The sequence below is a fragment of the Oreochromis niloticus genome, linkage group LG22 (genome assembly GCF_001858045.2).
Source record: "Oreochromis niloticus isolate F11D_XX linkage group LG22, O_niloticus_UMD_NMBU, whole genome shotgun sequence".
NCBI classification, from domain to species: Eukaryota; Metazoa; Chordata; class Actinopteri; order Cichliformes; family Cichlidae; genus Oreochromis; species Oreochromis niloticus.
The window spans coordinates 21,324,384-21,351,703 of NC_031985.2; the positions used below are offsets into that span (position 1 = coordinate 21,324,384).

A 27,320-nucleotide genomic window follows, 5' to 3' on the forward strand; every position below is an offset into this window, starting at 1 on the left:
TGTGTGACATTTGTTTATTTCCTGTTGCTTTTAAAAAGACTGTTAAAACGTTTCGTTACTAAACATCTTTGGGTTTCAGCAGGGACGCATGCAGTTCAGCGCATAATCGGGTTCTTTTACGACTATTGTAAAAAGAAAAAAATGTAAATAAAATAAAATACACGAGCTGTTCCTTCTCATGGCTGGTAGCTGTGAGATCATTAAAATGTGTTCAGAATTTGGAAAACCGCTGATGATTCATCTCATAGATCACGATCACACTGCTCTCCCTAACATAAGCCTTTATAAGTTTGGTATCTGCAATACTGGCCGTGTATTTAGTTGGTATGAGTTCAGTACCAAGATGTGCACTATCTCACACTAGCAGCACAAGTCGCTAGACGGAACGTGAATTCTAAGTTTCGTTTTCCACACATCACGCATAAATAAACAGAGGCTGCCTGCAGAGCAGCATTCACAAGTCAAACTCTGTCTCATGTCAACGTTTCATTTCGTCTCCCAGAAGGTCTCCAAATATCAGACCTTATGTATCAGACCATCGAGATATACAGGTAACACACAAGCCTACTATTTATTTCTTTTAAACGCGTACATGGGTGATTGATTTGTAATTAATGCATTGCATATTTGTTTTGATCAAGTACTTAAGGCGTTTAAAAGCGTTTCCTGTGTTCTTGTAATGACAAATAAAAGAGTGATATGCCTGTATAGCATAAGCCTAACGTCCTTCCCTCTCCTCTTTGTCCAGCTTGGGCTCCTTCCTTGTGGGCACACACCTTTGAGAAGCTCGTCTATGGGGATAATGCGCTGGACTATGGAGACCCATGGTCGCTCACCTTCAGCTACAAACAGACAGACAAATTATCCAAGAAGGAAAATAAGAGAGGCTGGAAGGTCTTCTTCCACTGCGCTTATGGAAAGTATGTTTCATTAAATAAAGTCATATTTACCTTACACTGTATATAATAATAATAGTAGAATCTATGCTGGAAAGAAAAGGCATCAATCATTTTCAGGTAGTGGGTATAAATAGAAAGACTGTCTTGTGCTTTCTTCGTCTCCACCTTATTCATGTTCACAGGAGCAGGTGGGTCACCTGTCGAGGTTATTGTGTGACAGGGAGCAGCAATGGACGGTATTAAAACAATGCTATTCTGTGGGGAAAACAGGTTCTGCAATTTAGTTACAGCGGTAATTGAACAGTTATCTTGCTTTATTATGACTCTGACAATTCGCATGGTATGATTGATCATTGAATCATTACTAAAGCTTTCCGCTAACATGGCAATCTGAAACTGAAAAACATCAGTTCAAAGCATTGATGGGACACAGGCAGAGTTACTAACCTGAAAAATCACCATTGACCAGAGTCTATAATCATAATTTCTCCCACAGTTTTCAGTGTGCATCCTGCAGGAGGATCTGGCCTTCGGTGCGTGTGGTGCTTTTGTTCCGTTATCGGCTGAGAGGCGGTAAGGGGGCGGTGACCATGCGGCCTTTTGGACAAGCCTGCCGGCGATGCCAAGATGATAATTTTCATCTCCCCGGTTTTTACAAGGAAGAGGTGAAAGAGGCTCTGCTCAGATTGTTTTCTGAAATTCGGAAGAACTGCTATGGAGAGGAGGGTGAGAGTGAAGAAGGTGACTCAGGCGCTACAAGACGGAGGTCCAAACCCCACGAAAAAACCCTGTGTGAGGCCTGTTGTTTTGGCTTGTGCTGTCAGGATCAGAATGATAAGTAGTGTGTGTGTGTGTGTGTGTGTGTGTGTGTGTGTGTGTGTGTGTGTGCAACAGTGAGGTGTAAAGTGAGTTGCAGTCTGGTTGTTTGCTGTTTCCTTGAGATCTTTCTTTTCTAGTTTACACACAAAAGTTTCCTTAATGAACTGGATTATTTCATCATTATCTAAGTTATTGATAATAATAAGGAGTATGAAAACCTTCATGAGCAATAATAAGATTTCATCACTGTTGTGTGTTTATTTTGGGCTTTGTGCAACCTGAAGGTGTGTCCTGATTATTTTCTGGGTTTGTTTGGTGTGATGTATTGAGATATAATCCAAAAATTGCAGTTACTGTACTTTTACTTGAATTGGTTTATCAGGAGGGAGGAGGCTGGGGCAGACCCAGGACACGCTGGAGAGATTATATCTCTCGGCTGGCCTGGGAACGCCTTGGTGTTCCCCCGGATAAGCTGGAGGAGGTGGCTGGGGAGATCTGGGCTTCTTTGCTTGGGCTGCTGCCGCAACCCAGCCCTGGATAAGCAAAAGAAGATGGATGGATGAATGGAAGGATGGATGGATGGATGATTTATCGATATTACATCATCATTCCACTCATGTGATGCTTTTTTTTCCTCACCACATTTATTTGTTACATTTAGCAGACAAAGGTTTCACATGAAAAAACATGAAACATGTGATGCTGATGTATTAAAACAGGAGTTTTAACGATGCTGTGATACTGTTTCACTACTCATGGGTCAGAATGACTCAGACGCTTACAAGCAAATTTCTGATTGGCCCCAAAATTCTCACAACATAACAAACTAATTACAGATGTGTGCAAACTATATGTGTGCATGTGTACCTACATTGCATGCTCAAAAACACAGAGTGGTTACATCAAATAGTACTTTGATCTAGTTTTTATTCCTGTTAGCTGCACTTTGAGTTAAAATCTATGCATATAATTCTATATTGTATTACACTGAAGTTATGATGTCTATGGAGAGATTTTATTAAATAAGCAAGTAAATAAGTTTCGCCTTGTTCATTTCCCAAATTGCAACTGTGGTTATCACATCCCACCAAAATCTGTAGGGGGAATGTTTGGTATTCATTTTGTAACTAAATAGATAAATGTGCACAAGCTATAAAGGCTGAAGGTTTGACTGTCTGATCATATATCTCAATATCAAAACTGAAGTTGAAATTTCATTTTATGCTCTTATATTAAACTCTTTATACACTTGTGCATTTCCTGTTCCTTTTTGAGGTGTCACCAGGGATACATGCACTTCTCTTTTTCAGCCACATGGTTTTCTCACATGTGATGACTTGTAAAGTTGAGCCTATCAAAATGTGGTGCATTGTCTCAGGGTGCAGGGTAAGGGGACAAAGAGATAAAAATGCTTTCCAGGCTGACATATGATCATTTATGTTTATATATATCACACTGGTAATTTGTCAAATTCACATGAGGAATTAACCCCAAAGTGTTTGTGGCAAATAACATAACAGTTCAGTTGTTTTTACTAGTACAGCGCACTGGTGGGTGATTTTGTGGAGTGGTCTGGGAGTAATCATCTGCTTCTGAAAGAGGATGGCTATATTCCCCATTTCTGTCCTGGGACAAGATGTTGACTTGATGGAGCAGTACAACTACCTAGGCATTCACATCTACAGGTTGAACTGGAAGGCCAAATGCAGAGGCTGTATCCAAAAATCATGTGCAGCAAAATGATGGCGCTTGTCTATCACTCAGTTGCTGAGAATGCAGTGTAGTTTGTTGGTCTGCTGGGGGAGCACTTTTGGAGCTGGTGACACCAAAAGACTGAGTGACTAAAAGACATTTGGAGTTGTGGTGTAGGTCAATAAACAAAATCAGACAGATAAAAGGCATTTACATGCAACCAATAACATACACAAATAATAATGATGATGATGATGATGATCATTTCAGCTGCTTCCTTTAGGGGTCACTGTAGCATCATCTGCCTTCATACCACTCCTTCGCACGTCCTCTTTCACTACACCCATGAATGTTCTTTTAGGCTCAGCATTTCCAGCTCTGGCACCTCCAGCTAGGTCTCCTGTTTTCGTTACTGCTATAACAAAAAGAATTTTCCCAAATATGGGACAAATAAAGTATTTCTCATTCCTTCAATTAACGTCATCATAAATTTTGTTATTGTTTCTCTTTTTTCTTTTTAGATTTTCTTCTCAATTTTTTAAAATGTAATTACATTTTTAAATTATTATTATTAATTTTAATTTTCTTAACTGATATTGACTTTAACCAACCAACCAGCAAGCGCAGACAGCCGACCAATCCGGTGAAAGCTCTCTGCGTGACAGTTAGTGCTGCGCATGCGCAACACGCTTTTCCCTTTGGCAGCAACAACAACACAGAGAACGAACCAGTCAGTCTCGCCCCTCCGCTGTCGGCAGCAGCATCATTGTCCCCGCCGGGTCCGGTGGCAGAGAGGATGGTCCAGCGGAACCGCAGCCGGGGATGCGAATGACAGTCAGAGGATAATGGCCCTGGATGTACGCAAGTTTCCGAATGAAGTAGTGACCAAGTGAGACGACCGTGTAAGTAGAGCGGCGGAGATGCTGCCCGGCTGTAGGTAGTTGAGGCTAACATATCTCGCTAACGTTAACCTGAGACAGGCAAAGAGACGCTTTGCTAGCGTCGGTAACGGCAGAAAGGTAAGCTGCACTGGGTGTTAACGCTTCCCAGCGGCGCCGCCACAGCCTGCGAAAACGTTAAAACTACCGGCAAAGCGTTTTGTTCGGCAGCATTACAGAAACTACACACCTACCACTCGCTTCCCAGTTGGGGTAGTAATTCAAGCAGACTGTACGGGTGTTGAACAAAGGAGCTTTAACCAAGGGGCCGCATGGACACAAACATGCAGAGAGAAGTCGGCCACTGTTTGTTTTGTGCTCCATTTCATGCTGACACACTTCGGAGACACCCACACGAGGTCTGACCTGAATATTTAGCCGATATACGGCGACCCAGCTAATTTTGGTAAAATGCCCAGGTGCTAGTGAAGTCAGTCGCGCTGTATTATCGTATTATTTTTATTATTATTAATGTTGTAACGCAGCTTCTGCCTTTGACTCACAAGTTTTATGCCCCTTTTAACGACCAGACATTGTCCCGCAGCAGTTTATAGAGCGGCTTGATTGCCCAGAGTTTGGCTGAGGTTTTACCACTGACGTGTTACAGCTGACAGCAACTTTTGATAACAGCAGCAACACTCCAGTGGCTGTCATGTTTTATGTGTGTTTGATTGTTTTTTCATTTAAAGCGATCGCTTTAAATTAGGCTTGTGAGATGGTGGCAGGTTGAACGTAAATGCTTTGATCCTCTTTGAATTTACTTTCAGAATAGTCTGCAGCACATTTAGGTAAAACCTAAAAATCAGAGGAACGTAAGATTGACAAATTCAAGAAATCCTCAAAACAAAGTGTGTGTGTGTGTGTGTGTGTGTGTGTGTGTGTTTTCAGAACAGCTTCAGGACTGGCTGTAAAATGCTCTGGAAGGCCCGCCATCCCTCCAGCTTTGATGAACATGATAATGGTTTTTGACAGATATTTGTTGCATCAGTCCAAAATTTCTTCTAATGGGTGTTTCAGTTGGACTTAAATAATATTATTATCATTTTCATGCATATTAAACTGTTCAGTGACCCAGTGTGCCCTACAAATGGTTGCATTGTCATCCAACCCACCACCAACATAACCAAGCAACTTGATCCCCATACTATAGGGGAAAGAGGGTATGGTTTTTCCTTTTAAGCTGTCGCCTAACAGGACTGACTGAAACCCAGCATTGAATGCCTGTTTTGTAATTAGATCTCAAATGATTAGTCAGTTATTGGATCAGCAGAAAAATAATCCACAACTCCGTCACTCAGCCAAACACTGCCATGTTCTGTCTTCTCTAAAATTCAGATTTGCTGGTATGAATGCTATTATAAATCAGTGGTCAGTAAGGACTAGAGCAGGGCGATATGACCAAAAATATTTATCACGATATACATTTGAAAATTTGCGATAACGATATAACTGACGATATAACTGACACTAGACAAAATACTTTACAACTCCACAACTTTATTAGTGCAAAAAACCCCATCAATGTATTTTCACTTAAACAAGCAGCTGTTTTTTTATGTGCAATAAAGTTATATAAAAATGTAACAGTGCAAATTCCTTGCTGACAGTTTAACTAAAAGGCATTTCCAGTGGAAATTGGCCGACATATCCTCAGCATAACCATGTATAATATCCACAAAACTTAAAAAGAGGTCATACACACACAATACGGTAATATTATGTTGAAGCACAGTACATATCACTCCGCGAGGCGCCTGCGTACGATAGCCGTAATGCTCCGACAATCCATCAAGCGGTGCGGCTTCGTAGCTTAGCAAAGTCGTACTAAAACATTTGACAGATTTTCGAGCGCCGTGTACCACATAAAATCGTTTCGAGGTCAGTAAACACAACCAGAATTCATACATAAGGCACACGGGATTATAAGGGACACTGCCGTATTTTCCAAACAACACGGTAATAACGAGGGCCTGCTAGCATGCGCTACCAAAAATAGTGCTTTGTTGTGTATCTGACGGACGAAAGTTAAACCAGTTCCACACCACTGAAGTTGCAGCATTTTTACAAACCAGTTCTGGTTCATCCGTTTCATTTAACGATCCACTTTCGCTCTTCTCATTCTCCGTCGCCGCCATGTGCGTATGTAAACATAGGCACTGCGCATGCCCGTTTTACCCATATTCTATCGCGATATTTCATTTTCCTATCGTTGCCCAACATTATACCGGTATTACCGTGAACGGTATGATATAGCCCAGCCCTAGTAAGCACAGTCCTTTTTATGTCATCTTACAATTTATGACACTGAAACAACAGTTTTTCACTCTTCTGTCATTTTATAGACCAAGGATGAGACTAGACTGCTAATAAATAAGTTAGAAAATAACTGCTAGTCAAAATCCTAATGACATTAAATCTTGTTTAATATTAAGTAATTCATTCGTCTATAAAAAAAAAAAAAGTCAGCAAAAAGCAATCCATTACTTGTTTTGTTGCAATAGTTGCAGACTCTTTCCAAACTTTCACCATAAATTGCTTTGTTTGCATGATTTGGTCTAAATGGGGGTGTCTTGCTGACTGGGTTTCCGAGAAGCTCGAGCACCATGACTGAGTCCTTGTTAGTGGGAGTCATCTGACGGGATTCATGTGTTTAGGATTCTTGAGCTCATGAGTCATTACGTCACAACTATCGCATTGCCTAAAATGGGGAAGACCATATGTATCAGAGGCCTGTTCTGAGTAGCTCTGTGGTATGAGGCTAACTAAATATTGTTGACTTTCAAGCGTGATTCATAAAACATGCCTCTGAAATTCAGCCTAGCAGATGAGTGCCAAGTTAACAAGCAGTGGAACACTTACTGTGCCTCAGTTCCACTGCACCATCGAATGACGTGTAATAAAGTCAATAGCTGCGCTCCCACTGTGAACAGCGGCACTTGTGATCCCTGGAATTCCAAAATTCCTTCATGTCCAAACTTCCTGTCCTTATTTAGTATGAGAGACACAGAGGGAGGTACGTGGAGATGTGAAGTGAACTGGAAGTAAACCAGCATGCACAAAACAGAGCCAAACAGACAGACTGACCTATTAACTACAGTCCCCACCACCACCACCCCCCACGGCCCCCTCCACGACCTCCCTCCAGATATACACAAACGCACACAAGATCCGGTCTGCTGCGTGCATCACGAGAGAACTTGCAGTGGCTATTATTCACCGGTCTGTCAGTGTGTATTTTTCCTGTCTGTGTCCCTTTCTGTCACAGCAAAGAAAGGGGAGGCAGTCAGCCATGTTATTCAAATGTTCCAGAGCCCGGCCAGCCAGCGGCCAACTGTAGCCGGGCTCAAAAGAGGCTCTTTGTGAAGGCCAGACAGATGGCTATAGAATGAAGACTGTAATGATACCCTCAACAGCGCAACACACACAGAGACCCATGCACTCATTACACAGTCCACTCATTACAGCATGTAATACCGTGTGTTAAAGGCACACCAAACTGTGTAAGTGTTTGTGAGTAAGAGAGAGAAAGAAGGAGAGGTGGAGAAGACGAGGACATCAAGCGGAGATAATGTACAATATGTGAAAGGACAGAGAGTGTTTGTTTGTGTCCCATATCTCTCATCTCTTATATTGCTTGTGATATTAAAAAAAAAAAAAAAGCTTTCCAGGCCAATAAAATATCTTTTTTGTTCTTTTTAAGGAAATGGTGGGAATCCAGCGGTTATATTTTGATAACCTGTGAATCTGCAGTAGGTTTATAAGCTGTTGCTGGGAGAGTAAGCTCTGCTGGGGCAGCCATAGCTGTGACGCTTGTGATTCTTTGGTTTAGCGGCTGAGGGGCAAAGTAAAACTGGTTTGGGTCCAGCATGTTAGTGCTGCATGGTTTAACACACTCTCAGAGTCTCAGTAGCAGAAAAGCATGTAAACACTGGAAGACATGCAGAATTTTTTTATTTTTATCTTACAACAGTGACCTAACTGGACACACAGAATGGTCAGCTGTGGTAATATCGACCGTGTCTTTCATCAACCGACTAACAAATCAATGGCTTGGATATCATCAACCTTCCCCTCTGGCCTGGCCTCTTTATAATTGTCTTTTTTTTCTGTCCCTCTATTTGCTTCTCTATTTTCTATAAAATGGCATCTGTCCATGTAACTAATCAATGAATGGACTCATTTGATTGTTTGCCTGTTTTCATCTGCTCTTATTCCTTCTTTCCACCTTCATTTTCTCTCTAATCAATTCCCACCTTTCTCTTCTTTGCAGGGAAGGAAACGCTGAACCATGTTGCTCTAAGTCGTGACCTGTGGAGTACGGGGGGGAGGAGAAAGAGGAGGAGGAGGACGAGAGGAGTAGTGAGGCATTGGTGACAGCTTCGTTTTAGGTGGCTGTTTGCGAGCCCGAAACGATGGGAAACACAGCCACCAAGTTCCGCAAGTCCCTTGTGAACGGTGACGAGGCCCTGGCCTGGCAGCTGTACGAGGGCAACCCTCAGTTCAGGGACGGTCTGGACCCAAACGCATCGTATGGAGAGCAGTACCAGCACAACACACCCATGCACTATGTGTGCCGCCACGCCATGACACGTCTGCTCAGGTAAAAGTCAGTCTCACGCAATGCAGCAGTTATCCAGTGCAGTTAGGAGGGCAGTGAGTCATGTTAAATTGAATAACAATTAGCAGCATGTCAGATTTAAGACATTTCTGAGAATCACCATATCTGTAATTGCCTTTGATGGCAAGAAAGGCCACTTAATGTGCGGAGGCCCAAAGACGCCAGTTGCATATATACTGTAAGATTATGTAAATGATGTTACAGGAAGCGGGGAAAGTGCATTAGCCATGAGGAGCCGTGGAAATAAAATGTAGTTAGACCCTTAAAGGCACTTACTTTGTAAGATATAAAACTGCAAGCCACCATCTCAAAAATGACCAACTGCTTGAATGAGCACTTCTGAGAGTCTTGTTAAAGGTTCTAATTTTATTTTTTATTTTTTTTAAATACGCAATGAGTTCACGGGACCTGTTATCAGAACTGCTATTTCTAAGCTGACTGTGCACACAACAGCTGTTTTCTCTGTCATTGTTTTGTGTTATTCAGCACAGAAGAAAACTTGGCTTAAGTATTGCTCCTCTGCTGTCTTTGAAATGAAGAGCTGGTCCTCCTGGATTTGTTGGTATTTACTCTTAAGAGCTGTAATGTCACTTGAGAGTGCGTCACAAACCAGAAGTGGAGAATGTAGCCTTCTGTGTAAAAGTTGTACATTCACCATTCCAGACACAGAAACTGCACAGCCCTAAATATACAGAAAGAGCAGTGGATGGCGGGGATGGTCTCCGTCTGTCAGTCTCACTTCGCATCGAACGTCACACAGTTTAACTGCCACTTTGCAAGTGTTTGCAGACAAATTGGCATCTTTCATACAAACTACAAGCGATCACACAAACCTGCTAGCAACCAAAGTGGTTGAAAAGTGGTTGTCAGTGCAGCATCCTCTTTGCGACAAATTTCACCTATCAAAAACCAGCAGCCTTAAGCTACCGCTTGCCAACAAATTTTTCCTTTGTGAACGGTGGTTGACCAGATGGTCACTGACCAATCTCTAGGCCTGTGTGATTGAGGCCTTAGGTGGTTCCTCTATAAATCAGACACTGAGCTGCTTGTGGTCTAAGCAGGACTAGCTTCCAGCATCTGTCCGCCTTTAGTTGTTCGACAGATTAACACTTCCTGGATGTTTGCTGCAGGCTAACGAGTTGTCATAAACTCAAGTAGCACTCATGCTCTGCTACCGTGCTGCTTGCTCTACTCTGCCTCGCCTGCTTGCTCTCTCACACGCACGCACACACGCAGCAAGCCGCAAAATGAAATCTGGTGAGAGAAATTACATAGAAACTAGTGAGACATTCACACTGTAGTGAAGTCAAAGACAAGCACAATAACCTGGTAAATAAAGTAACTAAAACATTTTTTTTTAGCTTCACTGACACATTTCTTGCTTCTTGTTTATACATTTTTGCATCAGCACGAAGCTTCCTAATGTCTGAAAATACAGCTGTTAAGGTCATCTCATGTAAAGCTTCATAGACTTCACAGAGTATGTGGCGCAAACTTGTATTACAACTTTGAGAAGTTGATAAGGATGCTGGAGAAGCAGATCTGATCTAAGGGTTTCTGGGAATAGTGTGTTTCCAGTACTATGCAAGTCTTACTGGGAAATTCCATCCGCTTTTGTGTACATTCCTTTAAAGCTCTTTCTTGTGAGTCTCTCTGCTTAATGAAGTGCGGTGCTAAATCACTACAGTTCCTCTTTAGGAGTATTAAAAGATTTGAATTCATTGCATGGCTATTGTGCTGTGAGGAGTTTCACCGCCTGCACACTTTCTCAAAACAAGAGTTCGCAGAAATAGACAGGCAGCACCATCAACAGCAATCAAGTCAACAGACTGACAAAAACCAAAGAGTCACTAAGTCAAACACAGCCTTAAGAAAAGGGGTCAAACTATAGAAAAATATAGCAAGCAGCACACCAGTGGGCCTTTGTTACCTCCTGCAGAGATAATCAAGCTGCTGGCCTTGACCATGACAGCTGATTCAGTGACTCAGTAGTCTTCCTCCTCTCCTCCTCCTCCTCCTTCTCACATTTGTCCTCTCTCTTAGCCTTTCTTTCCATGATTACGGGGGGTCGGGGGGTGGAGAGGGGGTGCATTATCTGTGTATCTGCATGTGTGCACACGGCCGTGTGTGTTTAAAGGAGGTGGAAAAAAACTGAGACTCCGCAACTGCTTAATGCGTCTGAGAATATAACACAGTGAATCAATCCGTGTGCTATTTGTGTTCCTTCCTACTAACCTATAATGGGCCAGGGAGGCGTGCTGAACGCAGCGCTCGGCTCCTGATAAGCATCAGAGGAAAGGCTTCTTTGTTCCAGCAGTTCAGTTGGACAGTGGCAATAGAGAGACGACCGAGAAATCTCAGACAAAATAAAGACTCACAGAGGACGAGCGTGGGCTGCTGGATGGAGAGTCTGTTTCAGATTATTTTTAACACGTATCTGCTTCGTGTTTATTCGCTCTCTGCTAGTCGTCTCTGTGGGTCGAATTGGCAAGTAATCCCGTGAGAAGTGCAAACTGGAAAATCTCAAGTAGACCTATTACTGGAAAACTGGGTGTAGTTCAGGAAGTGTAACCCTTCCTCCACGACAAGTTGCAGGAAAAAATATGTAAATAACAACTCCGACGTCATTGTGAACAGTTTGTTTTTCTTTTGTTGAAAGAATCAAAAGAGTCAATTTGAACTGCCGACTTCATTTATTTTTTTTATTTATATCTTGGACGCATTGAGTCTCCTCAAGCTGATTTGCTTTTCAGCCACGTGTAGGACAAAGTAGTTAGTTTTAACGCTCCGCTGAGGTTTCCTGCCCTCCACTAATAACTTCACAGCAACAACACAAAACATGTGACCTCCCCACAGCCTGCTTATATTAGGGCCATCCATCCTGAACATCGGGATTTGTGCATGTATATGTGTGTAGAGGTGGTGGTGGAGGGGGTATTGGGTTGGAGTTGGGAGGGAATAATTAGTGATTATTGCTGTGCGGATGAATTGGCAGTGCACTGTCATTAGAGAGAAGCTGCAGGGGCTTGTGGCTGACAGGATAAGAGGGTCAAAAGTGGAAAAGCAGGGCAGCAGTGGAGGAATAGACTGAAGGACTACACACTGAGAAACTTCAAATTCAGAAGCATCGACTGCCATGTCCAAATTGTGCAAGAGAGGGCGAGGCTTTACAGAATCTTTTCAGCTGGTGTCCTTACAATTGTAAATCCTGTGACATCCTATTTTTTTTCTTCTCCTTTTATTGGATTTGCATTAGAGAGAGTCATTTCATGTGCAACACTATTTGTGCTGTGCCGCTGATGAAAAAGAATCTGGGTTTTTCCTCTCTGGCTTTATCGCAAATAGGAAGGTGTGGGGGAAAAAAAAACAAAAAGAGACTGTGGTTTTTAAAATGTAAAAAGAAACTTGAAAAGGGGGAAATGTGCTGAGGCATATAAAAGAGTGGAGAGGTAATCAGTAAATGGAGGTTTCCACAGACATAAAGCAGGGGAAAACTATTTTACTAAACAGAACTGCAGCTGCAGTCTTACTCCCAGAGCAACTGGCACATCCATCACCCGCTAAGTGTGTGTGTGTGTGTGTGTGTGTGTGTGCGCACACCCGTCAGCCAGCATGTCCATTATCTCAGAGATGTTAAACAGAAATAGTCGATATTATGCCATCTTTACCTTGTCTCTTCATTTCACTGTCCATTTTACTTCCATAATTTATCTTCCTCTTCCCTTTGACTCTGTTTCAAGCCTTCCTCCTGTTACTGTCAGTCCTTTCCTCTCTTTCCACCTCACATGTGAATACCTCTGAACCGGTTTTACCCTCTTTTATCTAATCTCTTCATTCTTGTCTGCATCATTTAGGTCCTTCCTGTTCAGCAAAGAAGGAAACCCCAACAAGCGCAATGTGCACAATGAGACTTGCCTGCATGTGCTGTGCCAAGGCCCACAGATCCTGCTGCTGCCAGAGGGAGCGCTGTCACCACGACTGGCCAGACCACAGAGGGATGAGCAGCGCCGTGCAGACTGCCTGCAGGTACAGACGCACAAGCGGGGGGGGCAAATATAGATTAGTGTCTACGCTTGCATGGCAGTGGGAATAAACTGCATTCTATGAAGCCACAGCTGATAACAAAGCATGTGGTGTGTCTTTCCATTACCAGATGATCCTGAACTGGACCGGGGCCAGGCTAGAGGGAGGCCAGTACGAGAAAGCTAATGTTAACGCCACTGACAACCACCACAGCACCTGTCTGCACTATGCTGCCGCTGCAGGCATGAAGAGCTGTGTGGAGGTGAGACAAAGTCTTGGACGCTGTTCAAACTCCAGGGTTTTTGATGCATATGAAAATGTTTGGAGTCCAACAAAGAGGTTTTGACCTTCAACCAAAGGTGAAAACCAGGGCAGTGCTTAAAAAATAATAATTTAACCCTTTTTTAAAATGTGGTTTAGTTGATTCAAAGTTAAAATACACTTTTTGAATATGAAGTGGTTGTAATGACAGTAAAATACAGATACTTCTGTTAAGTAACAGACTCTTTTAACCCTGTATGAATGCTTGCGTGTGTAGTCACTACCCAGAGGTCAATTTAAGTTCAAATCCTATTTTCTCTGCGGGTGATCTGTATTTTATGTAACTGGAACAGTCAAATAATCTGCAATCCAATGATTTTGAATTATGCCAACTCCTGGTATATCTGCTTTGTATTTTACCAGCTCAAACGAGCACTTAGGCAGAAAATTAACCTTTTCTGGAATAAAGGTTTGCATAAATCTCACATGTAAAAAACCCTGTGAAAGTCAGAAATTCGATTTTTTTTAAGATAAAAAGTTTTAACACTTTTCCGTTGGCTTCTCCATCCTTCCTTCAACCTTTCTTGATGTATACTTACCAAAAACTGTCTTTTGACTCCTGTTGATTTTAATCTCTTTTACTGTTTGCCTTTGCTCCTCTTGTAATTTTTTTTCATCTCTTCCCCTTTCCCATATTTTTGGTTTCCTGTCCTGTTGTTTTCTCATCTTCCCCTTTGTGTTCCTGCTGTTTGCTCCCATTGTCTTTGCCTCTTCCTTCCTCTGCGTCATTTGTTGAAAGTGCCTTAATTTCTTGTTTCTCTCTATTATCTATTTCTCCCCTCTTTCTCCCCTTCCTTTTGTTGCCTCGTCCCTCCTCTAGCTGCTGATCCAGAGTGAGGCGGACCTTTTTGTGGAGGACGAAGACAAGCTGACGCCATGCGATCACGCCGAGCGGCACCACCACACCGAGCTGGCCCTCAGCCTGGAGTCGCAGATGGTTTTCTCCTCCTCTTCAGCTCAGCAGTCGCACACAGACGCACATGGTGAAACCAACCTGCTGCAGTACAAGGAGGTGAGACCGTGGTTACCCGATCTAGGGTTTCCCTGCTGGCCTAAGTTATTTTTAAGCTTTTTAGTCACTGTTGCGTCTTTTAAACATTTGCTTGACAAGGAATATCCTCAGTGTGCACAAGCATGTTCATTTAGATCTTATGATTACATTTTTGCATAGAAAACAACTCTTGTGTACAAATTCAAACAAGAATTGAAATATTTATCAGATTTAAGGTTTGACTTTTTATTTTATGAAGATATTGAGGACCGGTAAATGTATGACAATAATGTGATTACACCAGATTACTCTTTAAGTGGAGCATTTCCAGCCCTATTTTCACTTTTGGACTATATCTATGGTAGGGTTTGGTGATAATGGAGGAAAAAAATACTAAATAGCAGGTTATCTGTGATTGCAGCGTGCAGGCAGCAGCATTTATTAGTGCAAATGAAATGAACAGCATTTTCCATTCTTCTTTTTCATTAAGTTACTGTCATTGATTCAGAGCAGCAGCAAGATGAACGTACAATAGCAGTGACATGGCATAAGCACAAAAATATCTTGGGTCAAGCTTTTTAACCAGTTGCTTAAAGCCCTCATTTACCACCATATAAATGCATCAGTAATTTCCATCCACAGCTTGGTCTTCTTGTCATATGGAGTGCAGCTAGTGAGCGCTCCAGCGGGACTCAGTGCAGTCATTTGTTTAAGTTTTGATTGCTAGTATCTGCTCCTCGCATTTCTTCATAGCCTGGTTGTACTCAATGGTTTGTTTTGCCTCAAGTGGTGAAACAAATTTGTTTGTTTCTTGCATATTTTGCAAAGTACTGTAGTGGCTCCTTTTTTAGGTACTGAATTGTTATCAGAGAATGACACGTAGCTTTCGCTCTCAGACGTGTCTGCTTGTCTGTGTTGTTGCACAATGAGACAAGCCCAGAATTTATACCGGTATTATTGCCATTATATGATATGGCACAGCTCTAATCAAGGATAGCTTTGCTTAATTCACAGTACAGAATAATCTGTATTTATTTTATGTTTGTGCAGCACTTAAGCTCATCCACTGCCTGGAACAAGCTGTTTTAGCTCCTATCTCTTTAAGACCGCTTTCTTCTGAGTGGTTGCCCATCGTGACCAAAAAAACGAAACGGTGAGGAGCTTGTGTCTCACAGTCGGAGCTGCGTGCCTCAGATGACCATATTGAGAATTGTTATCAGTTTCCACTGATATCCTAAAGATCCAAGATTAGGCGCTCTGTCCGTGAAGCAGAGCGTTTATGGCGATCTGAATCCTGAGCTTTAGGCTTACACGGATTACTTACACGCACGTTGACCTCATTATTTGAAACTTTGGACATCAACATAAGCGTTTATCATTGTAACATGAATATGACAGAAAATAAGAAGCGTAAGCATAGCAGGTGAAGATAAAGAGGTAGATGGTTGCCCTCATGAACTCGTACAGTGTGTTTATTTTTCAGATTCAAGACTATATATCTTGAGGTCACCATTGCTAATCTGTGTAGATTAAAACAATCTGGGGGCGAAATGTGCTGTCTGTATTTTGAAGGTCATGTATGTGATTTTGTTTCAACACTGTGTCTAACCTGAACTGTACGTAGTGTTTTGTGTTTGCATTTGTGCAGACACTGAGCAGATTGTTTATAGATTTTCAGAATATTTCTACTCGGTGTCACCAGCTTCTTGGCCAAATTGTCCCTTGTTGATTTTCTCTCTTCACAATCCACAACTTACAGTGGTTCTTACACATATATAGTAATACACAGATCCACCCACACACACACACACACCACGTCTCTCAGAGTCCCAGTTAAACCGAGGTCACCAGCACAGCTGTATAGCTGCGGCTGCTGCCAGCTGATAGCATTTTGATCTTCCTTCCTGCAGCCAAATCCATGCTAATACTTAATCTGTCTCACCCACCTCCACCCCCAACCGCCCCACATCCCAGTCCTTTTTATCGTTTCCACATTATTGTTTTCACTTCTTTTCCCATATTTCAGTCTTATATTTTTTTTGTTTCCATCTTTCACCTTCCTTCTGACTGCGGGTTTTTCTCTTTCTCTTCCTAACATTTCTCCCCCTCTGTATCCTCTCAGCCTTACGAGGGGTTGAAGATTCAGGATCTGCGCAGGCTGAAGGACATGTTGATTGTAGAGACAGCCGACATGCTGCAAGCCCCCCTCTTCACTGCAGAGGCCCTGCTTCGAGCACATGGTTTGTCATAAAGTTGACGTTCATACGTGACCTTAAGTAACCCTTGGAGCGCTGTTGTCACGATGCATGCGTTTGTCTCAATCTTTCTAATTACGTTTGACTTGCTCAGACTGGGACAGAGAAAAGCTTCTGGAAGCCTGGATGTCCGACGCTGAGGGCTGCTGCCAGCGCTCTGGTGTCACCATGCCGACCCCACCGCCTAGCGGGTACAACGCCTGGGACACCCTGCCCTCACCCCGCACTCCTAGGACCCCACGCTCTCCCCTCACTCTCACTCTCACTTCTACCACCGACAGCTGCCTCACGCCTGGAGAGGAGGGCCTGGCCATGGTGAGCAGTGGTGATATATGTTAATACAAGTACATCAGTCATTCATGATGAAAAATAGATCATGTATGAGGGCATATTTAGTAAAGTACAGGGTAGACTCTTTGTGCTCTTTCTTTTTGTAGGTAGAAAAAGATGTCTCACTTATCTGATGGTTGCAGGTTAATGTCTAATCCTACTAAAAAGGGGGTCAAGGCCATCAGCAGTAATTCTTTGTCATTCCATATAAGCATTAGCCTCTGGTTTACTGTCAGTCTTAAGGAATTCTGCCTGAAAATCAACGTTGAGGTTTTCTGTTAGGTTTTCAGAATGTTTGAACTGTGAGGTGGAACATTTGCAGAATAAGATAAAAGCTGTTTGGGCCATAGAAGAAATGCCAGAGAGTCTGATATGGCCAAAGTACAACAGTCCAGCAATCTGTGGCCTCAAAAGTACGTTTAACTCAAAGACAAGATGTTCTGTCTTTGAGTTAATCAAAGACAGAACATCCTGAACTGGTTCTGTTATTGTGTTTCTCCTCTGTGCATGAGGATGGAAATGACATGTCAAAGAGAAGTAATCTTATCAACAGAATAAAAATAATTTGAAATCATGTGACTGATCTCCTCCGTCCCCCTGCAGTGTGGAATCTGTCTCTGCTCCATCTCAGTCTTTGAGGACCCAGTGGACATGTCCTGTGGCCACGAGTTCTGCAGAGCCTGCTGGGAAGGGTACGCGCATGAACCTTCAGTGTGTAAGCGTGTGTGTTTTTTATTGAAGCAGATGTGTTTTTAGCTCAGTTCTGTGTGTGTGTGTGTGTGTGTTTGTGTTTGTTTGTGTTTCTCAGGTTCCTCAATGTAAAGATTCAGGAGGGAGATGCTCATAATATCTTCTGTCCGGCCTATGAGTGCTACCAGCTGGTGCCTGTGCATGTGATAGAGAGCGTGGTTTCCAGAGAGATGGACCAGCGCTATCTGCAGTTTGACATCAAGGTAGAAGTCAAAATAGTCGTTTGCACCTTCTCTTCAAGACTGGGCCTTTGTTTTGCTTCTTGTTGCACTATTTAGTGACATTTTCTTTGTTTCTTCAAGGTTTTCTGATTTACTTCTTCTCTGTCTGTTCTCTGACATTGTTTCCAACATCCCCGTTTGCAGGCATTTGTGGAAAACAATCCATCCATCCGTTGGTGTCCTGCAGCTCGTTGCGAGCGGGCGGTGAGGCTGACCCGACCGGGCCCGGGGGACACTGACCCATCAAGCTTCCCCCTGCTGCCCTCCCCTGCTGTTGATTGTGGAAAGGGTCACCTTTTCTGCTGGTAAGCTGCAGGATTTATGATTCAGACATGTTCATCTCACACAGCCTTCTCTTTACATGTTTTATTGACACTGTCACTGACATGTAATTTAGCAAAGCCGGACACAAGTCTGGATCTGTTACATTACAGGCTAGTGTGTTATTTAACCTGAACACCTAAATATTATAGTCATTTTATGTTCATGCAGCTGGACAAAGGCTGCTGTGTGAGCAGTAACGTCAGCATTGTGCACGCAGATTATAATGGCATGAATAAATATTGTTTTATGAAAACTACACTGTGCATACACCTTTTCTAACTTACTACGCAAAAAAGCAGTTATTGCTGTTTAATCTGAAACCACGCCAGCCAAATATGTTTTATCAGGAACTTTTACTTCTTTCCCTCTTTTTGTTCCCGTCTCTGTTTTCTTTATTCCTAGAAACTCTTAGGATTCAGTGTTTGCTCTTATGCTTATGTAGTCTTGGTTAGCTGGATTTGACTTTATTAACTTCTGTCTTTATCTCCTGGTGTCTGCAGGGAGTGCCTTGGCGAGGCCCACGAGCCATGTGATTGTCAGATGTGGAGGAACTGGCTCCAGAAAGTCACAGAGATGAAGCCTGAGGAGTGTAAGCCTGTGCTGTTTTGTTTGTTTTACTGTAACTTTAGCTGCCCAGCAATATGGTAGTTAAGACGTCCTGACAGCTGCTCTTATCTGGATGTGCCTGTTGTATTTTATATGATACTGGCAGGTGTTTAAGTCACTAATATTTGCATAATGTGCTGGAATGTGTCTGCAGGCCAGGTGTTAGACTGCAGAGATGTTGCTAATGTGTGTGCGTCCACCTGTGTGTTTGTGTGTGCTTTCCCACAGTGGCAGGTGTGAGCGAGGCCTATGAGGATGCTGCTAACTGCCTGTGGCTGCTGACCAACTCCAAACCGTGTGCCAACTGCAAGTCTCCCATTCAGAAGAATGAGGGCTGCAACCACATGCAGTGTGCCAAGGTACACACTAAACTCTATCTGCTGTGTGTCTTCGTTTAAAGGCATGAATGTTGATTGCTCGGTGTATTAAAAAAAATTTCTGTATTTAATTTTATTCCTGATAAATTAACCTTGATGATTTTCTCTTTCTGTAGTGTAAGTATGACTTCTGTTGGATCTGTCTGGAGGAGTGGAAGAAACACAGCTCATCAACAGGTGGCTACTATCGCTGTACTCGCTATGAGGTCATCCAGCAGCTTGAAGAGCAGTCCAAAGAGATGACTGTAGAGGTATAAACAATCACTCGCTCATAAAATGGAGAATACACACTCAGTTTATCCCATATAAGCTTCCACTGATGTAAAATACACTTGCTGGACACTTTTTTTTAGGTCCAGTTTGTTAGTACCTGGTTGGACCCCCTTTCCCCCTGAAAACATTGCTCTTAGATTTTGGTCCATATTGGATGTCACCAAACTATATGATAGGGTCACACAGTTGCCTGCCCAGCTGTGATGTGAATCTCGTGTTTCACCGCATCCCAAAGATGCTCTATTGGATTGAGATCTGGTGACTGTGGAGGCCACTTGAGCTGAGTAAACTCATGTTCAAGAAAACAGTTTGAGATGATTTAACCTTTGTCACAAGGTTCATTATCCTGTCGGAAGTGGCAATCAGAAGACGCTTACATTGTGGTCATATAGGGATGGAGCAGCTGTGGTGTTTAGACGATGGTTATTTGGTACTAGGGGGCCTCCACACCATTAAATGACCAACACCAGTCTGAATTGTTGATACAAGCCAGGATGGATCCATGCTATCATGTTATTTTTGACTTTGTCATCGGCAGCAGAAATTGGAACATATCAGACCAGGCAACATTTTTTCAATCCTCTGTCAAATTTCACTGAGCATGTATGTTTCCTGTTCTTAGGTCTTCTGCATATCGTAGTTGTTATCGCTGTTGTGTTCCTATCAGCTCATGGCAGTGTGCCCTTTTTCTTCTGACCTCTAGGATCTACAGGGCATTTTCACCTAGAGAACTGCTGCTCACTGGATATTTTCTCTTCTTACTCTCTGTAAACCTTGAAGTAGATCAGCAGTTTCTTAAATACTCAGACCAACAACAACACCGCGTTCCAAATCACTTTAATCACCTTTCTTCCTCACTCTTATGCTCAATTTGAACTTCAAATGGTTGTCTCGACCCTGTCTACATGCAGTGAGTTGTTTCCATGTGATTGGCTGATTAGATATATACATAGCAGCTAAATAGGTATAGCTGAGTGAGTCTGTATTCACACAAATATACAAGTTGTTCAGTCTCTTTCACTGAGTACAGTCAGTGAACACACACACACACACACACACACACACACAGAGGAGTTTAAATGAAGTAGGAGTTGTTTTTTTACAGGCAGAAAAGAAGCACAAAAGTTTCCAGGAGCTGGACCGTTTCATGCACTACTACACTCGCTTCAAGAACCATGAACACAGTTACAAGGTAATACACTTGACAGATACGTTCATAACGATGCAAACCTCGCCCAAAAATCTAAAATGCTTCCAGAGAAACATCTCGTGATCATTTGGTGTGTGTATTCTCTCTTCTCTCTGTGTGTGTTAGTTGGAACAAAAGCTGCTAAAAACGGCTAAAGAGAAGATGGAGCAGCTGAGCAGGGCCTTCATTAGCCGTAAGTGTCCTGCACTGATCTCATGAAAAGGATTTAAAAGAAGTCTGAGTAAACTGCTTGTCAGCTGCAAGCCATTTGCCCGAGAATAGCATATTTGTTTTTGCCAAAGCGCAAATAGATCATGTCTTTCAGACTCACACCCAAGCTTTGGTGCGTCCGGGTCATAAGACATTAATCCTGTGCTCATTAAAGTCATGGCTAGCTGTAAAATGTGTGTCTTTTCTTCTGCAGGTGAAGGCACTCCCCCAGACACACGCTTCATTGAGGATGGCGTGACTGAGCTGCTGAAGACGCGGCGCGTGCTGAAGTGCTCTTACCCATACGGCTTCTTCCTCCAGCAAGGCAGCACCCAGAAAGAGATATTTGAGCTCATGCAGGTAATTTAATATATATCCAACAAGTGTGCATCCTCTGCATGAACAGGACTAACACCCCTGAAGTGCCTACAGGGATTCCTGGACTCTGTAGGAGTAAACTGTGTAGAACATAAACAAATTTTGGGGTGTATTATGGCCTTGGTGGACAGAGGACTGAGTACATCTGTTAAAATATACATGCAAAAGAGTCGGTTTAGTGTTGTTGTTTTTTTGCATTCCAGTCACACTAGATTAAAAATGGGATGGAAACCTCTTATTAGGAAAAATCAGTGATTGCGCTATTTTTGCAAGTGCAAGTACTTGATGCAACCAAGTGGTCACGCAGAGGTTGAGCAGCACGATCAACCTACCACTGTTGATTGCAAGATGATTACACAGTCTGACGGGGGGAAGACAGTGTTCAACACTTTCTTCTGTTTGTCCTCCCAGACTGACTTGGAGATGGTCGTAGAGGATCTGGCCCAGAAGGTCAACCGTCCGTACCTGAGGACGCCGTGCCATAAGATCATCAGCGCAGCCCGCCTGGTGCAGCAGAAGAGGCAGGAGTTCTTGGCATCAGTGGCCCGTGGCGTCGCTCCCAATGACTCTCCAGAGCCTCCTCGCAGGAAGTAAGCAAGCACACGCACACCACACAGAGAGACAACATGGTTCTCCTTTGGCTCAAGTTAACAAATTCACTACAAAGAGCCACTTAGAGGGATTCAGGGGATAAAGAAGTGGCGTAAGAATTTAAACTGAAGCTGAGTGTTGTTTAGTTTGCTTCAAATGTGCTTTTCTAAAAACAAAACAAAACATTGTGTGCTAACATTCATTTCAGTTACCCTGGAGGATCGTGGGATTGGGAGTACCTTGGCTTTGCTTCTCCTGAGGTAAACACAAATGCCTTCTGTCACCCCACACTCACAAACACTAACTTTTCTTTGTTCTGCTAATATCTTGGCTCATGCCTCGCTAATGCTACTTCTAAACCTCCGCTTTAGTGACCTACTTGTGTATGAGGTTGTAGTAATGCATGACTGCGGCGGCAGCAGCTGACATAGTGTGCTTATGTGTGTTAAGATGGGAAGTCGGCACTCCGTACTGGGAGCAGATCAGAGAGAGAGACAGTCGCAGGTAATTCACCAGTTTTTTGGCATATTGAGGGGCGAGCATGATGGGCTGAATGTTGTTTTCTGTGCTTGAGAGTTTGAAGCTGCTGGACACAAAATAGCTCCCTCAAGTTGTCTTTTTCTTATAATAGAACTCGAATAACTCTTTGCAGGATTATGCTGACATCCAGTACCGTCGCAGACACAGGCCACGGCGCAGAGGAGACATGCTGAGTTTGCACAGCCTTAGAAGCAGCAGTAACACACCAGAGACCAGCAGGAGGAGTGACAACACAGGTGTGGCAAGCATTTTAATGCACCGTATAACTGGCTTATATAAAGTATTACAAAAAAAAGATTTTCAGATTAATACAGCATAGTGTTTGTTAATTTACTGTTCTGTATACAGCCGGTACAGGCAGTATATTTGCACACACTCTGCTCTGGACCCTGCCTATATTAATAAATTGTCTTGTCAGTGCACGAGACAACCAGTAAATGGGATTTTACTTTATTACTCCATCAGTCTGTTCCAGTCGAAGCACCCAGAGCCATCGATCACTGGGATCAATTTGTAATCAAGCCACGCACAGCAGTCCGTGCTTTAATGTGACATTTTGTGTTTCAGAAGGCACGGAGAGAGGCGAGGGTCGCAGGAGAGCGCTCGGCTCGCTCGACGAAGACGATCCCAACATCCTTCTGGCCATCCAGCTGTCGCTGCAGGAGTCGCGCCGAGAGCGAGGGCTGGAGGGAGGGATGGAGGGGAGGGTGGATCAGGAGAGAAGAGCAGCTCCAGCGGGAGACCTGGTTGATGCTGTTTTACACTCTCTCAGCACAGAGGGTCCTCCAGGAGCCAGAGGCTCATCCTTCCCCGCGTCCCACCTGGATCCTCCTCACCCGCCTAACAGGACAGACTCCACCTCCCAGCCTTCTGTATCCAGCTCCCTCCCCCTCCCTCCGCCTCCTCCCTCCCTCAGCGCAGAGCTGCTGGAGCTGGGAGACAGCCTTATGAAACTGGGGAGCATAACCACTCCTTACGACCTGGACACACACACGCAGGAGCAGCTCAGCTCACACCACACATACACACACAGTACACATGCTGCTCCTTACACCACTGAACCTGCCTGCAGCAACCCCAGCAGCCACAGACAGGACCAGAGTGCACTGACTGCCCCATATGTGCTCGATCATATCACCATCACAGACCCTCGTTATGACAGCAAAGAGCAGACTTCCTGCCATTCGAGTGCATATTTAGCCAAGGCTGAGCACGCCGCCTCCTGCCTCTCCACTCCAAACCCCGCACATCCTAGTTCCTATAACCGGGAACATGCAGCCACGTACAACAGCAACCCTAAACCAGACAGCTCCTACAACCCCTGCCCTGAACACAGCAGCTCTTACACCGCAGAGCGCCCTGCTGCCTACGCCCTCGAACGCCCCCTAAATCAGAGCCCCAGCCCCTACCCAGTTGTGCCTCCCATCTCCAGAGCTTGAGCCAGAGCTGCTGCTCTCACCAGTGATTCCCCAAGGGGGCCCTTTCACCCCCAGTGACCCTCAGAGCCTGGAGCCCTTGGACCCCACAGCCAGCGCTCAGCTGCTGGATAACATCATGGCCTGGTTTAACAACAACATAAACCCCCAGAATAACCCGCAGAGCCTGGCTCTCATCCCCTCCCCGCCCACCACAGAGACGGACTCCTCTCCTGACACACACACCGAGACTGAGAGCCAGACCTCCGCCCCCATCCGGCAGCCCCTGGAGGGCGAGTCGGAAGTAGGCAGAGGGTTGGCGACCGGCCCACCGGGAGCCGAGGGCGTGAAGACGTCGAGGCCGAGCACTCTGGAGCTGGAAAAAAGAGACGCTGGAGAAGAGGGTGTGGACGCAGGGTGTGTGGCTGACCTGTCGCTGGACGAAGCGCACACACACCCGCACTCACACTCCCAACATGGAAACAGTCCCGCACACACTGCCCCGGCAATGGAGAGAGACTCAGACCTCGTCCTTCAGTTAGAGGAGGACCGGTCACCTGAAGAGTGGACGGAGCAGGAACACCTAGTGTGAAAGTGACAGATATAGAGAGAAAGAGAAGGTAGAGCCGAGATAAAGAGAAAGAAAACCAATCAGAGAGAAGCACTGATGGATGATGGAAGATGTGTGATGGTGGTGCCTGTGTTTGGGGGGTGGAGTGTTTACTGTATGTATTATACTGTATTTAGAGAGGACTTAAAGACCTGTGGACTCTGTCCAGTAAAGATGATGTCATACACGTTTTGATTATTTTTAAGTGCTTTTTGTCTGCTCTAAAAACAGACAAATTATTCTTTGAAGTGTTTAAACCATGAACGGAGAGCTACTGATATCATAACACAACAAAATGCTCCATGTTTTAGTTTAGTTTAGTTTTTTTCTTATTTTAATTTAATTCCCCACCTCTTCTGTTTGTCTCCTAAGTTTGTTCAGGGTGAAGTTTTGGTGCTGTTCATGCTGAAATCCAAACTTGCCTCATTTAACTACACTTGATTCTCACACTAACCCAACCACAAGCCAGTTCAGAGCTCCAAGAGCCAAATATATGAAGATAACTGTAACTTTGGAGCCTGTTTATAGCGTGCTGTACAATCAGAGGGCCTAATTCTGATTTCTGGACCTTCATGCACACTGTGCCTGTTTGTGTTAGTGCCAATACAGTCCTGATCTTACTTTTCAGCAGGCTGGCACAGTCTGCTGCGTAAACGTCACACTATTACAGCACCTCTCTGCACGTGAAGGTCAGAGGTCAGTCCCAGCTGCAGAGCAGCGCCCATAAAGCTGGAAGTTCAGTGGGTGCTTGTTTGCAGAGTGGATTGAGTTCTCTGTTTTTTGTTCTGTTTGGGCTTTTTTTGGGGGGGGGGGGGGTTGTCTTGTTTTGTTTTTTTGCCACTCGCTGCACATTTCAAATGTTTTGTATCAAAGATGCATCTTCATGTTTAATCTGCAGAGATTTACAGTGTTTTTCTGCCACTTTGGCTCAGTACTTGTGCACCAGATCTCACGTAGCAGACAAAATACAGTGGGTATTAAATGAGGTAATGCATCAACCAATCAAATTAATCTGAGAATAATGATATCCAGTATTTAACCTCCTCAGATCATTCATAGTTGCTTTGATTTTAAAAAACTACAAATATCACGGAGGAAATAATTTGGCATTTTAAGCTGAAGACTGACTTCAGAATGATCCTTTACTTTATTAAACCTGATAAATAAAATACAGTCAACAGGTTTAAAGTGCTTCACACAAGTCGTCCAATTAAAATTATTAAATGTTTAACCAATTAAAAGAGTAAACAGTTAGCAGACGGTAAACTAAAATATGCTTTATCACTTTGGATTATGCACAATGTGTTTTAAAGTTTGACTTTACACTGCAGCACATTTAAAAAAGCTGATTTTTCATAAAAAGTGAGATTTCAGCCACTTTCACAAGTTTTGTCTTCACAGAAGCTGCTGTAAACAGTTTTTATACGACTGTAAAATAAATAAATGAGAATATATTGTTAAAACGCTGCTGCACTGATTCATGAATCTGTTTATTGTTTGGTGCTCGTGTGAGTCGGTTCTTTGAGTCGTGCGGTTTCTGAGCCAAAGCAGGCATAACAAATACTGTAAATGTGAGCACATTTTATGGTTTTATGTAACTTTTTATCATATCTTTTCCACTACCTATAGCGCCCTGCAGTGTGCTCTAATTGACGGGACGTGGGTTTGGGTTTCTACTGTATTTGATTCTTTTTATTCCTTTAATTATAGACAAGATGTTTCTTCCTGTTGAGACCAGAGTTGTTGGATCTGTGTGCCTTTTTCTTTGTTTTGTTTTGTTCTGATTGTATTTATCTGTTGCTATTTATTAGTGTCATTGCTTTTTAAACATGCTTCATAATGAAAGATGATGATGAAAACACTTTAATACACTGATTTTGTTTTATCCCCCCCCCCCGGGTGAGTCGCAGCGCCCACATTTTCAGCCCTGAATGAAAAACCTCTTTGAGCCTCTCTGAAGGAATCCGCTGCTTTTCCACGATGATTAAAAAACACTTTATGTGAATGTTGACCTTTGATTTGACACCGCCTCTGAGATGTAACTGCCGGGATGTCATCAAGCCTCAAATCTTTAAACTTTATTGCCCAAATACAATGTTTACAAGGGAACTAAACACTGCCTGCTGTGATGAGGACTGATTTGGTGCTCTGGGGAGTGAAATGAGAATAAATGTGAGGATTTTAAATGTCCTTTGATGGTATGCCAGACAAATACAAAGACACCCTTTGTAAAACTCAAACTGACTCACTTAAAACTGATTTTTAAGCATTTTCTGAAACCTGAAGTGATAAAGTGAGAACTGTGAAGGTGGCTGGCTCATAGCATTGCACGAAGCCCGCTGAGATGTGAGGGCAGCTGTGACATTTCAGGCTCCACTCCCTGAGGAAAGAGGGATTCACGTCAGTGTTTGGGCACGCACTGCGTCTTTGTTTCGCAGAAACATGCTGGCGAGTGTCGGATGTGTGGTCGGGCTGCAGAGGGACAGCGGTTAAATATTCCCTTTTTTGTATGTGTGCCGTCGATGGCGTCACACAAGCAGTTGCATTAGTGTTTATGATTTAGTGCTCCCTCATCTGACATCTTCAGAGTTTAAGAGATTGAAATTGCACTCTCACAGATTATACTTGATACATTCCCAGCTGGTCAAAAGAAAGGGTTTGATGTGTGGCCAAAACTAAAAATGAAAGTGTCAGTGCAAAGTTTACTCTCAATAAAAAGAACTGAAAGTGCACTGCAGTGACATTTTTATTTTTTTGTTTTAGTGCTTTGATTTCTGAACTTCCATCAGCAAGAAAAGGGAACATGTTCCCTGATTAGTCTCCTATTTATCATAATGTACAAGGTAGACTGACATTATTTCACTTCATGTTGCTGTCAAATCCGCAACAGCTCTTAGCATGTACATGGAAATGATAAGTAAACCCATTATCTTTAGGTTTAGACTGCATT

General features: G+C 43.4%; 2 protein-coding genes and 1 long non-coding RNA gene across 7 annotated transcripts; 2 read left to right on the forward strand and 1 right to left on the reverse strand.

Moving 5' to 3' along the window:
* The first annotated feature begins 434 nt into the window (after positions 1 to 434).
* LOC100703878 (receptor-transporting protein 3) lies at positions 435 to 2,757 on the forward strand. 3 transcript variants are annotated; one of them, XM_019350886.2, is made up of 5 exons: positions 435 to 551; positions 749 to 920; positions 1,082 to 1,135; positions 1,396 to 1,472; positions 1,563 to 2,757. In XM_019350886.2, the coding sequence occupies exons 1-5, from the start codon at positions 476 to 478 to the stop codon at positions 1,739 to 1,741; spliced, it is 558 nt and encodes a 185-aa protein (XP_019206431.1). In that variant the 5' UTR covers positions 435 to 475; the 3' UTR covers positions 1,742 to 2,757. The 3 variants fall into 3 exon arrangements, with proteins under 3 accessions (XP_019206431.1, XP_025758124.1, XP_025758123.1); XM_025902339.1 differs by lacking the exon at positions 1,082 to 1,135; XM_025902338.1 differs by lacking the exon at positions 1,082 to 1,135 and having other exon boundaries at positions 1,396 to 2,757.
* Positions 2,147 to 4,141, reverse strand: LOC112843515 (uncharacterized). Its single transcript, XR_003215910.1, has 2 exons — positions 4,026 to 4,141; positions 2,147 to 3,825 (listed from the first exon to the last, which is right to left on the reverse strand). It is a non-coding gene; the product is annotated as an uncharacterized LOC112843515 (long non-coding RNA).
* LOC100703606 (ankyrin repeat and IBR domain-containing protein 1) lies at positions 4,138 to 26,237 on the forward strand. 3 transcript variants are annotated; one of them, XM_005478533.4, is made up of 21 exons: positions 4,139 to 4,312; positions 8,619 to 8,948; positions 12,821 to 12,992; positions 13,120 to 13,251; positions 14,131 to 14,322; positions 16,424 to 16,541; positions 16,651 to 16,871; positions 17,490 to 17,578; positions 17,695 to 17,839; positions 18,002 to 18,162; positions 18,682 to 18,770; positions 19,016 to 19,146; positions 19,281 to 19,415; positions 20,543 to 20,629; positions 20,753 to 20,819; positions 21,051 to 21,196; positions 21,626 to 21,804; positions 22,014 to 22,065; positions 22,256 to 22,309; positions 22,458 to 22,581; positions 22,913 to 26,237. In XM_005478533.4, the coding sequence occupies exons 2-21, from the start codon at positions 8,761 to 8,763 to the stop codon at positions 23,782 to 23,784; spliced, it is 3,354 nt and encodes a 1,117-aa protein (XP_005478590.2). In that variant the 5' UTR covers positions 4,139 to 4,312; positions 8,619 to 8,760; the 3' UTR covers positions 23,785 to 26,237. The 3 variants fall into 3 exon arrangements, with proteins under 3 accessions (XP_025758122.1, XP_005478590.2, XP_005478591.2); XM_005478534.4 differs by having other exon boundaries at positions 22,916 to 26,237; XM_025902337.1 differs by lacking the exon at positions 22,256 to 22,309 and having other exon boundaries at positions 4,138 to 4,312.
* The last annotated feature ends 1,083 nt before the right edge of the window (positions 26,238 to 27,320 follow it).

Bases quoted from the DNA above. Each gene is read 5' to 3' on its own strand.
- LOC100703878 (XM_025902338.1), top strand. From the start codon at position 476: ATGTCAACGTTTCATTTCGTCTCCCAGAAGGTCTCCAAATATCAGACC. The intron at 552-748 runs GTAACACACAAG...CTCTTTGTCCAG, and splicing joins CAGACCATCGAGATATACAG to CTTGGGCTCCTTCCTTGTGG. The intron at 921-1,395 runs GTATGTTTCATT...TTTCTCCCACAG, and splicing joins TTCCACTGCGCTTATGGAAA to TTTTCAGTGTGCATCCTGCA.
- LOC100703606 (XM_005478533.4), top strand. From the start codon at position 8,761: ATGGGAAACACAGCCACCAAGTTCCGCAAGTCCCTTGTGAACGGTGAC. The intron at 21,197-21,625 runs GTAATTTAATAT...TTGTCCTCCCAG, and splicing joins AGATATTTGAGCTCATGCAG to ACTGACTTGGAGATGGTCGT. The intron at 22,582-22,912 runs GTGTGGCAAGCA...TTTGTGTTTCAG, and splicing joins CAGGAGGAGTGACAACACAG to AAGGCACGGAGAGAGGCGAG.